The sequence below is a fragment of the Gracilinanus agilis genome, chromosome 2, assembly GCF_016433145.1.
Source record: "Gracilinanus agilis isolate LMUSP501 chromosome 2, AgileGrace, whole genome shotgun sequence".
In the NCBI taxonomy this organism is placed as follows: Eukaryota; Metazoa; Chordata; class Mammalia; order Didelphimorphia; family Didelphidae; genus Gracilinanus; species Gracilinanus agilis.
Genome location: NC_058131.1, coordinates 146,492,993 through 146,505,543, shown reverse-complemented (window position 1 = coordinate 146,505,543; position 12,551 = coordinate 146,492,993). Strand labels below are relative to the sequence as shown.

Below are 12,551 nucleotides of genomic sequence, written 5' to 3'. Positions count from 1 at the left end.
GAAAATGCAAATTCAGGATAAATAAGATTCCCAAAATGACATGAAATAGATACCAACTTCTTAGGTGCTGAAGAAATTTAAATTTACCATTAGTCAGAGCTCCTTAAGGGCAAAGACTGTCTTTTGCCATTCCTTTTATGTACAGTATAACACACAGAAGGTGTTTAATAAATGCTTATTGATTGACATGCGTTAGTTATCCTAAAACAAATGAGAACTCTGACAGGCTTCTTATAATCCAGTTCCTCTCTGAAAAAACCAGGAGAAAAAATATTTTTAGCCCAACAAAATTTAGAAGTAGTTGTACTTGGCTGAATCTCCTTTTCTAACAGTTATTCAAGTTACTTTCTGTAAAGCAGCAGTATCAGACTAAAGGTTCTCTGAAGGCAGCATATTCTCAGAAAACTGCAAATTAGCATTATCTTTGTTGTATTTTTTATTTTGTTAAACATTTCCTAATTACATTTTAGTTGGTCTGACTCAAGTCTGACACCTCTGTGGTAAAGCACTCTCTTGCTACTTCTCTACCATTTCTTATGAGCGGCATACTAACTACCTCACCTTGTTGTTTAAATACATTGAATTCTTTCTATACATCATCAGCCAGCTTTTATTAAGGTTTTTTGATATGCTAGGTGAAAGTGAATCTGTTTATTAATCAGGTGTGCATTAATAATTATTCAAATTTTTTCTTGCTTGAAAATGTGATTTGAAGAAATGGGTAGAATAAAAAAATACTTTTAAAGAAAAACATTTTAAAACTTTTTAAGTGCTTTGAAATTTTGACTACTTCCTAAAAACAAGTGTTTACATAGTTTTATATTTTAAATGAGTTTTACTTGAATAGTTATTTAATTTTCTTGTAAAGATTAAACTGAAACCCCATTTTGGGTTAGGTTTTTTTTTTCCCAAAGGAGATAAAATCACTGGACAAATCAATACCATCCACTCCAATCAAAGAAAATAAACCTTAAGAATTTAGAGGTGGTTCAGGAAGAGATGGCAAGAAAAAGCTAAGTAAATGCCAGTAAACTGCTTTTAAACTAGAACCTAAGAATTCTCACTACTACCTTGAAGAACACAGAGTGTGATGGAAAATGGGGACAATGTGATACTTATCAATGGAACTGTTAGAGAATGAAGAATGTAGAGAAAGTAGGTGTAGAGAAGACATAGCCCTCACTGTCATTCTGCAAGGAGCATAGGACAGGATCCTTTCCAAAATCACAAAGAAATGCTGGCAAGGTCTTTATTATTTTTGTAAATTGTATATCCCTTAAATGGATAAGAGAAAGGAAAGAACAGAATTCAACCAGAATCAGTCCATCAATAAGCCTTTATTATGTTCCAAGAAATGTAAGGGAAGGAAATGAAGGGAAAAACAAACCCTGTCTACAATGACTTTGCAGTGTCATATATATATATATATATATATATATATATATGTACATATATGTGTGTGTATGTGTGTGTGTTTATGTGTAAGTATGTATATGTATAGAATATGTATATATATATATACATATATATGTAGGTGTGTAGAGAGAGAGAGAGAAAGGGGGAGAGAGGTAGGGGGAGAGAGAGAGAGAGAGAGAGAGAGAGAGAGAGAGAGAGAGAGAGAGAGAGATAAAGAATATTGAGGGAAGGGAGGGAGAGTATTTGTAGAAGGTAATGTCAGAGAAGGCACTAGCAGTTGGGAGACTGGAAAGGCCTCTTGCAGAAGATGAGATCTGAGTTGAGTCTTGAAGGAGGCCAAGGAAACTAAAGCGGAGATGATAAAAGAGAATATTTCAGGAATGAGAGACTGTGAAAAGGCACGAAGACAGAAGATAGGATGTCATTTGCAAGGTACAGCAAGAATACTGAAAAGGAAGTAAGTTATGAAGAGTTAATGCCAATGATATCAGAGGGACAGGAAATTCTGAATAGAGAGGGAAGGGGGTCTGTCTTTGGATAGATAGATAGGTAGGTAGATAGATAGATAGATATTGATATAGATATTTGACATGATCAGACCTGCACTTTAGGAAAATCACTTTCAGAACTGAATGGCCCAGAAATAGGGAGTAGGAAAAAACTTGAGGCAAAGAGACCAATTAGATATATATTGCAAAAATATCAATACACTGCTAGTGGAGCTATCAATTGATAGCCATTTTTGAAAGCAATAAGAAATTCTGCAAATGAAGTGGCTAAAATGTTTATATCCTTTGACCCAGAGATTTTATTGTTAAGCATATTCCCTAAGGTGATTATTGAAAAAAAAAATAGGGCTGTATACCAAAGTATTTATTGATGGTGGTGATGAGACATGGTGCTTTGAGATGCCAGGCTTTTCACCAATTAGCAATTATTGCAAAACAATGTAGAAAATAGAACTGAAAATAGAAGGACCACAAGACAATCAAAACTGAATGTTGTGAAAGCATAAAGAATAAATGTAGTCCCCCAGAAGAGTTATGAAATAATACCTTCCCATTCTTTGTAGAGGTGGAGTATCTATAGATGTGGAATATTTTCTATGTTATATATTTTCAATGTATGAATTGGTTTTGCTGGGTTTTTTTTTTCTCTCTCGGGAAAGAGACAGTCAGTTCTGTTTTGGACAAATTAAGGATAAGGGGTGTATAGTATATCCAGTTTGAGAGGTCCAAAAGCCATCTGGTGATGTGGGATCAAAGCTCAGGAAAGAAACTGAGATGAATATGTAGAAAGCATCAGCATAGAGATGATAATTAAATACATGAGATGATGAAGTCACCAAGTAAAATAGTATGAATGAAAAAGAGAGAATAGGACAAGATGGAGTTTGGAGGACCACCCAAGTTTAGGGTGCATGAATGGATAAAAATTCAGCAAAGGAGACTAAGGAGAGGTAGGACTATTAAGAGGAGAACCAGGAGAGAAAAGTCACGAAAACCTAGAATAATGAGTCTACAGAAGGAAGGATGGTCAGCAATGTCAGAGGGTGCAGAGAGGTCAAAAGGAATGAACACTGAGAAAAGGCCTTTAGCAATAAGAGAACACTGGTAACTCTGGAATGAACAGTTTTCATTGCAAGAGGAAGTTGGAAGCTGGAAAGCAGAGAAATTAGAAAAGAAAGGAGAGGAAGTGGAGCACCAAGATTATATACCTTTCTTAAGGAGTATAGTATAGAAGAGAGATAGAAACTAATGGCTAGTGAAGATGGTCAGACCAAGAGAGGTTTTTTTGTTATATTTTATTTTATTTTTTAAGGTTGGAAGAAACATGTTAACTGGCAATAGGGAAGGAACCATTAGACAAGGAAAGACTAAAGATTAAACGAATATAAAAGACAGTGAGTTATGTCCTCGGGAGGAGAAGCCAAGTCTCAGTAAGTACCAGAAAATGGAGGGAATGAGAAAAGAAGTTTAGGATGAAAGGAAGTTTGTTAGAGTCCAGGAATTCCAGGAGATATGGTGGAAGTGGGACACAGATCTGGAGTAGAATTTTGAGGTGGAAGAACTGAGGTAGGTAAGAACTGAGGAAGCAAACCACTAAGGGAGTCAAGAGGCTTCTTACCAGAGTAAGTGAGAAGAGTAAAAGAAAGTGAGTGAGTAAGCTAACTGATAAGGAAAGTCAGTGGATAAGAAGAGGTCCAATTTAGAATGTAGGTAAACAGAGGGCTCAAGGTCATTTTTACCAACTTTTAAAAAAGGATGACAAAGAACAATCATAGGATGAACTGCAAAGGAGAAATGAACTGACACAATCCAGTCCTTTGTGCCTCTCAATAAGATGGCTAAATCTAAGGCCCTTGTGAGAGGAAGATTTTTTTTTTGTCTCTTCATAGTTCATCTTAATTATCAGGTCCCTATTCAAATGTCTTCAAGAAACCATTTCAAATAATAAAATCCACCTGAAATTAATTCTTTGTTTCATCTACTTTACCTTAATCTTTCATGCAGCTGTCAAATTGAGATGCCTAAAAGACAGATATGAAAGTGTCACCCTCTCTACTAAAAAATCTTCATTAGGGACCACTTGATTCTCAGATAAAATTCGAACTTCCAAGTCTGGCATTTAAAACCTTCCACCATCTGATTCTCACTTTACTAGGCTTATTTCACATATTTTCCATTCTCTATAGTTTCTCTCATCTGTCTCTTAAATCCTTTATTCTATACCTTTGACGTCCTAATTACAATATATCTCCCTTCAGTAACTATGACAATTTCCTCATCCATCTACTTGGATCTTGAGCCCTTTAATATTCTCTGGGCCTAAGTCTGCTGTAGCAGGACAAGAACTAAAGAAAAGTGAACTGGCACTGCAATAGCTATCAAGTTCTGGAAGGTTATATTGTGTACCTGGGGAGAAAAATTCCTCTCAATCCTGCAGTATCAAAAACTAAGAGTATCATTTACTAAATTAAATATTTACAAATATGGTTATAATTATCCTATATGAAGAAGATAATTACCTAAGAGAGAATAGGGATTTACTTCCATTTCTTTCTCTTAGAGCTAGGATCCTAAACCTGAATGAAAATTCCCAGATTCTATGGGCCAGATATTCCCTGAACCCACTTCCCTTAATTTTTAACTGAGATGAAGGGAGGATTAAAATAATTTTCTGAGAAATTAAAGAAAAGTTTAGAATAGTAAGTTCCATTAGTAGAATAGTCATATTACAAAGATAGCGTCATGGAAATATGTTGTCTGACATGATTCTCTGAATTCCAAATCTTATTTACTAGCCATGCTATCTTAGACAAGCCACTTAGCCTTTGTGAGCCTTAGTTTTCTCACCTAAGAAATGGGAATAATACTTATATTATCTTCTTCACAGTGTTACTGTGCTATATAAAAAGTACTGGAATTAGAAGGGACCTTAGTAATGATATGGTATAACTGGTATTCCAGAGTCCCCTTATAAGACACCCCCAACAAGTAATTGCTCAGCCTTTGCCTGAAGATGTCTCCTGAGGCAGCCAATTCTAGCTATGCATTTTCTTCCTATTGTCCTTAGTCCCTATCCCCGCCTAGGTCAGGTAGAACAAGTTTTATCCTTTTAAATACTTAAAGACTGCTATCTTTGTGCCTAATATATGTGTCTAATAAAGCTTGCTTTATATAGGCTGAAAACCTCTAGTTATTTCAGCTGATCTTCTTGTCTCTACTCCAAGGCTCTTTGCCATTCAGGCTCCCCTTCTTTGGACAATCTCTAGCTCAACAATGTTCTTAAAATTTAGTCATCTGAACTTACGACCAGGGCAAAATATAGCAAGGCTATTATCTTATTATCATATCCCATTATATCATTAAATAACATCATATTTAAATAATAATTTATTAAATTATATATTCAAATAATGTTTGTAATATCAAATAATTAGAAAATAAGTTAATTTTAAAATAATAATAGTAGTATTAATAATAAAATATTTTTTTATTTTTAAAAAAAGCATTTACATAGCACCTACTATGTGTAAGGCATTATGCTAAGCACTTTACAATTATCATCTCATTTGATTCTCCCAAAAACCCTGGGAGGCAGGTGCTATTATCATCATCTCCATTTTGCAGATGAAGAAACTGAGGAAAAGAAGGCTAAGTGACTTGTCCAAGGTCATATAGTTAATAAGTTTCTGAGGCAGGATTTAAACTCAGGTCTTTATTACTTTAGGCCCAGAACTCTTTAGACATCACCTACCTGAAAGCTATGTTAATATAAATTAATATCACATTAGCTTTATCATCAGCTATATCATACCTAATAATGAAGTTAGAGTCAGAACCAATTGGATGACCAGAAAAAATTATAATGATTCAGAGTCAAGATAGAAAGATGTTTTTAGTACAATATGTCAACATCTGTCCTTGGCCCTCTGCTTTTTTTTATGACTAGCTTGCATAAAGACATAGATAGCATGCTCATAAATTTGCAAATAACACAAAATTGGTAGAGATAGTTAATATATATACTAGGTGACATTCAGGCTCCAAAAAGATTCTGAAGGGCTGAAACAATGGGCTCAATTTTAGAAGAAGAAATCCAATAAAGATAAATGTAAAGTCTCACACTTGGGTTCAAAAAATCAACACCCCAAGTATAGGATGGATGGAGCATGTTTAGACAGCAGTTTTTAAAAGAACTGGATGTTTTAGTGGACTTCAGGTTCAGTATGAATTAGCAGTATGATGTGACTATATAGCGCTAATATAATTCTGGGTTGCATTAAGTCATTCCAAGAATAAAAAGGTGACAGACCCTTTTACTATAGCCTGGTTAGATATATGAATTATTATGTGCAATTCTTAATGCCACAGTTTATGAAGGGTATTAATACGCCAGAATGGCCAGAAGAAGGTGACCAAGATAGTGATGAAGCTTGGATCCATGCCAAATGAGAATAGGATGAGGGAGCTAGAAATGTTTAGCCTGGAAGGAAAAAAGATGCAGGGGACCATGATGTTTATGGTCTAGTGTTTATTGAAGGATTATCATGTAGAAGAGTGGATTAGATTGTTCTAATTAGCCCGAGAGGAGAGAACCAGGAGCAATGGGTAGTATGAGAATTTATGTTTCATATACAGTCATCCTTCGCTATCTCAGGGTTCATTTATCGTGGCTTCACTGTGTCTCAGGTTTAAAAAAAAATACATATCTAATTCTGTATCACAGAGTTACACTTATCCCTGCACACTATTGGTTGATGGAATGAAAGGTGACCAATCACAGCACTGTATTCTATATCTTGGGCACCAATTGGCTCAGTGACTATAGGTTAATAAGAGGGTTGAAAAGGTTTATAGGAGAGTGGGAAGAGTTTATAAAGCCTTAAAATATATGTAAATAACAAAATAAATATAACGCCACTACTTTGTGGGGGTCCTTAAATCAGGTCTTACCATCAGGGCTCTGGAAGAGAAAGGCCCCTAATCAATTCCTATAATTACTGTGTATTTCTACAACCAGTCTTCTGCTTTTTGCCTTTTATTTGTCCTTAGGAATCCCAATGAATGCCTTTCTTTAAACCGAATTGGTTAATAAATGAAGAGTACAATAGTTTTTTTGGTTTTTTTTTCTGTGTAGTGTTCCCCATAATGTGGGGATGGGTTGAGGTGGATAGTTTGATGGACCACCTGTTATTAGCTATTTATCAATTAGAGATGTCTTGGAGGTTCAAGGGAGAGGCTGAATAATGAGCTACTAGAACTCTTATTTATTTATCTGCCTAATTGAACTTTGGGGGTCTCTGATCATCAGGAGAGTCATTGACCTATGTCACTTTATTGGTTTTGATGCTGGCCTAATCAATAAACTTATATAATTAATAAACTGTTACTATTGTCCAAAAATCAGTCTCTCAAGACAATTTTAATTCTAACAATAGAAGATGTAAAGTTAGGCATGAAGTCAAGAAAAACTTCCTTATAATTAGAGCTGTCACAAAGTGAAATATGATGCCAAGGGAAGTAGTAGATTTTCCCCTTCATTGGAGTTCTTCAAGTAGAGAATGATGTCATATACAGTATAAGAGGAATTTCCAACTCTAAACTTCTCTGAGACTACAAAGGCCAAAGGATTGTTATCTAAACTTAAAAGTGCAGGCTGGTATCCTTCTTAGAAGTATAAGTAAAGGGATTTGAGGAAGCTTCTCTCTGAGGGTTATCAAATGAAAAGCAAGTGTTCCATTTAAAAAATAAAAAAAGAAGAGATTCAATAAGAAAACAAAGGATCTGAATTTTCAGACAGAGGAGAGGTTAGATGGTAGTCTAGATAATCTAGATCCTCCAGTAATTATAACAATAAGAACAGCAATAACTTACACTTACATGGCACTTAAAGATTTTCACAGTGCTTTACAAATATATCTTATTCTCACAATAATTCTAGGAGGTAAATGCTATTATTATTCCCATTTTATAGATGAAAAAACTGAGACAGAGGTTAAGTGACTTGCCAAAGTTCACAGATCTAGCTAGTAAAGAATTTGAGGCTGGATCTGAACTTGGGTATTCCTGATGCAAGTCCAGTTCCATGGTGTCACCTCTATTATTACTACAGAAAGGAAGCAAGGCTTTAAGACCTACCACCATGATGGCCCCGCCCCAACCACACACCCCAGACCAAGTGCTATGCTCGCCCCCATCCAGAGACCCCGTGTCATGCCCCTTCCCCCGACCAAGTATCAGGATCACCCTGCCTGCCCCCTTACATCCAAGCAGGGGAGGGAGGAAATGCTCCAATCAGGCTGCTTGGTGGAGAGGTGGGTGAAGGGAGAAATGTTCTCATCGAGTGTAGAGACGGGGAGGGGAGAGGCCCAAGGGCTCTGTCACCCTCTAGCTTTGCTGCCTGTGAGCTGCCCACCTCACCCCCTGTTCGCTCCCATTGGGCTACTGGGCAGAGGGGCAGGAGATGGGAAAAAATGTCATCAGGCATGGTGGGGAGGGAGAGGGGAGCAGCTCTGCCTGAGACCCTCTTCCTTTCTAGTAACCAATTCTGGGGATGGGGGTGGTGGGGAAAGGACAGCCATGTGCCCACAAAGAGTGCTCTGCATGCCATCTTTGGCACCCATGCCAAAGGTTCACCATCACTGGCCTATCAGGAAGGGGGGGGGATGGAGAAAAGGATAAAAATTTTGAAGCATAGTCTGTATTTCTTGCTATATTTATTTCTATTGACTGTGCCCCCTCAATGTATGGAAAGATGTGGTTTCTGATGCATTGCCAATTACCTTTTGACCCAGCAATACCACTATTAGGTTTATTTCCTAAGGTGATCAGGAAAAAAGGAAAAGAACCTATATATTCTAAAATATTTACAGCAGCCTCTCTCTGGTGGCAAACAACTGGATTGAAGGTATGCCCATCAACTAGGGAATGTGGCACATGATTATGATGGAATACTACTATGCTATAAGAAATGACAAGTAGGTTCATTTTGGAAAACATGGGAAGATGTACAGGTCTACATAAAATCACAAATAGTGAAATCAGCAGAACCAAGAGAACTTTATGTATAGCAACAGAAATATTATTTGAAAGATGACTTATATATGTTCATTTCCAGAGAAATAACTGACAAATAGGAATAAGTAAGAAATAAGTTTCTATATACATGTCTTTTTGTCTTCTTTTGGGGGGGAGATTTAAGTGGATATTTTAATGTAACAAACAGACAAATACATTTAAATTAAAAAAAAGATTAGGAAGAATGGGAAAGGTACTAGAGACTTGGAGAAGGGAATCTTCCCAATTTTCAAAACAGAAAGAGTAAAATCTAAAAAATATAGTCCAGTGTGCTTAACTTTGATTTCTGATAAAATTCTGGATCATGCTAGATTACCTTGTTTCCTTTTGATTAGGCAAGTGATATGATTTACCTATATTTTAACAAATATTTGGCAAATCCTCTTTCACTATTCTTATGGAATAAAACAGTGGTTACTAATTATTCAATCCAAATTAGATTATAGTCTCTAGTAGACTGCTACAGGGATATGTGCTTGGCCCTGTACTTTTTAAACATGTTTTTATGAATGATTCAAGGGCACAAATAACATGTCTGTTAGATTTATGGAAAACACAAAGCTGGTAGGGAAAGCTAATACACTAGATAAATCAGGATTCAAAAAGACTTGAAATGACTAAAGAACATTGGGGCAAATCTAATAAGATGAATATGGATAAATTCTAACACTTGGATTCAGAAAATTAGAGAGGTGTGTCTACATAATTAAAAAAAAGGATTTTATGAATTACAAACTCATGAATTAACAGTGTTGACATGAGTCTACATTTAAGAAAAGCATAGCATTCAAGTCCAGCGTGGTGATACATCCACCATACTCTACTCTGGCTAGATTACATCTTTATTAGTAGGTTCAGCTCTGAATGCCACATTTTATAATAGATCCTGATAAGCCTGAAAACATACAAGGATAGGTGGGAGAGGTAAAGGGCTTAGAGTTGAGGAGATATGAAGATCAGCTGAAGGAACTGAAGATGTATAGCCTGGAATCAAGACCATGGTCATTGTATTCAAGTTCCTAAAGTGCTGTCAGATGGAAAAGGGATTAGAATTATTCTATATAAACCCTAAAGAACTTGAAACAATGGGTAGCAGTTACAAAGAGCCAAGTTTAGTCTTTCCAACAATAAGAGTTACATAAAAGTAGGAGGTAGTACTGTAGTAGAATCCCCATTATTATGGTTTTTCAAGAAAAGGCCAGATAACCACTAATTTAGTAACTGTAGAAAAATGTTCTTCTCTCATGGGGTAGACTAGATGGCCTTTGAGGTCTTAGTTGTGAGATTCTGTGGTTCTGTGAATTCTGGTTCTCTATTTTAAAATGAACAACATTTTATATCAATTATGTTACTGTTTAGAGAATTATCTCCTATCAACAGATAACTTCAATGTGCAGGGCCCAAGAAAAAACTTATTTTTGATCCCATATGCATAAACATACCATTTAGTTTACTTAAAGATTTTCCTAAGATCACAATGAATATAAACCTAGGACAGGTATAGGCTGCTCCTCATAACCCCTAAAAAAGCATGTCTGATATTTAACTCTTTCCTTATCTTTCCCACCCCAACTCTCTCATAAGCCAAATAATGCAACAAAGTGGAAATAAAAATCACTAAATAATACTGGGTTCATTTGTTAGCACTGTGACCAGACATACATACACAAAATGTACCTTACATGAGTATTGTAAGCAGACCTCTGGGCAAAGCTTGCAGGGCAATAGCCACATTTATAGGGTTTCTCTCCTGTGTGGGTTCTAATGTGAACAGTCAGACCACACTTGGAGCTGATGACCTTGTCACAGTAGGGACAAGCCTGAGGATTCCTTTTCTTTTCATGAACTCTTCGTACATGGCACTTTATATCCTTCTGACGTTTAAACTTCTTGTCACAGAACATGCAAGGGAATCGCCGCTCATCATTATGAACTGTAAGTCGGTGTTGCTGCAGGTTCTGGCGATTGGAAAAAAGCTGGTCACACACATTACAGCTATATTTGATGACAACATTAATCCCATGTGCAGTCTCCATGTGGGACTGATATGATTTGATGAAAGGGAAAGATTGTTCACATTTTTCACACTTGTATGTTTCTGTAGACACCTGAGGTAAATCCTGCAGTTTGTTACTGCATTCATTTGAGCTCAGAGATTGAGAAATATGAGAATTCTCATCTTCATCTTGCTCAGATAATACACTCCTGATGACTAGACAAGTTTCTTTGGCCTCCAACCCACACAAAGAAGGGAGGCTTTTTTTCCTCTCCAAATTGATTACATCTGTGGTATAGTTCTCAGTGGGCTCTATTCTGTTTTGTTTAACTACTTTTTCTATTTCAGTTTTCACATCAGTTACAACCATGCAAGTCTGATCTGTACTGCCTGTTAACAATGTTCTGTGTTTCTGCATATCCCAGAGTTTTCTCTTCACAGGAGCCACTATTACTGGTAGAGAATTATTCAGTTTAGTTTGATGAATGTGTTGATCACAGACCCATGAAGCCCCACCATTTTCACATACCTGAGTTTTCAAATGGAGACTTAAATCCAAGCCATCCATTTTACTTTCTGTCTTCATTTCCTCACAAATGTCAAGCAGGTCCTTGCATTCAAGTCTCTCTGCTACCTCTCTCATTCGATGCAATTTCTCTGGTTCAATCTCAATTTTTGCCGTATAGATGAATTCCAGAAAGGATGTGAATTCCTCTGTGTAAATGTCATCTAAAACAACAGTACACCTCTTAATGTCTGACATCTCATCACTTAGAAAAAGCCCTTTAAAGTAGTTGCTTGAAGCAGCCAAGACTGCTTTGTGCACCAAAAACTCTTCCTGGATTCCAAGATGGATTGTATGAACAGTTACATCACAGAAATGACCAAACTGATAGAGAGAATGCAAGGCACTCAGAAGGTTTGAAGCAGCCACTTTGGATCTCACCAAGATTTTCTTTTTCTCCATTCTGTGATTAAGGAAAAGAGAAAATAGAAGAAGCCAATTACCATCATATATTTGTTTCACTGTCTTTGGGGGGGTGGGGATTGTCTATATGACTGACCCATGAAATTGAGGCTAATTACTTTTCTATTGTAATTTTATTATAAGTATACCTATGAATACTAAACCTCTAGTATCTTACTAAAAGTTTATTTTCTCTGAAGGTTATTAATGTTATTTAGTAATATTACTAAATTCATGATAGATCACATTTTTGGTATGTTGATATTAAGAATGGGCAAAAGTATCAATTGGTCAGCAAGCCTTTATTAAGGACCTGCACTATGCTACAAAGTTTACAAACATGGAAGTGAAATTGTCTCTATCTTCAAGAAATTTATACTTGAAAGAGGAAGAATCCATGTTTATAAGTATTTACAAAGCAGAGACGAAATAATCTGTTGGGAAAGCATTAGTAGATCAGAGGATTAGGGAATCATGAAAGGCTTCACATAGAAATTAGTGCTTGAGGTGAGCTTCAAAGGAACTAGAGATTCTAAAAGGCAGAGGGAGCCATTACAACAGACTGGGAAGTTCATTAGAAGATTGTGCT

At 36.2% G+C, this 12,551-nt stretch overlaps 1 protein-coding gene across 1 annotated transcript in view; it reads right to left on the bottom strand.

Annotated features, from left to right (window-relative positions):
• LOC123234782 (GDNF-inducible zinc finger protein 1-like) overlaps positions 1–11,962 on the bottom strand; it is a 28,439-nt gene extending 16,477 nt beyond the window's left edge. The window contains exons 1-2 of the mRNA XM_044660749.1: positions 11,525–11,962; positions 10,677–10,957 (exon numbers count right to left, since the gene is read on the bottom strand). Of these exons, the coding sequence (XP_044516684.1) occupies positions 10,677–10,957; positions 11,525–11,962 (719 nt within the window). The remainder of the gene's footprint in view (positions 1–10,676; positions 10,958–11,524) is intronic.
• Positions 11,963–12,551: the final 589 nt, after the last annotated feature.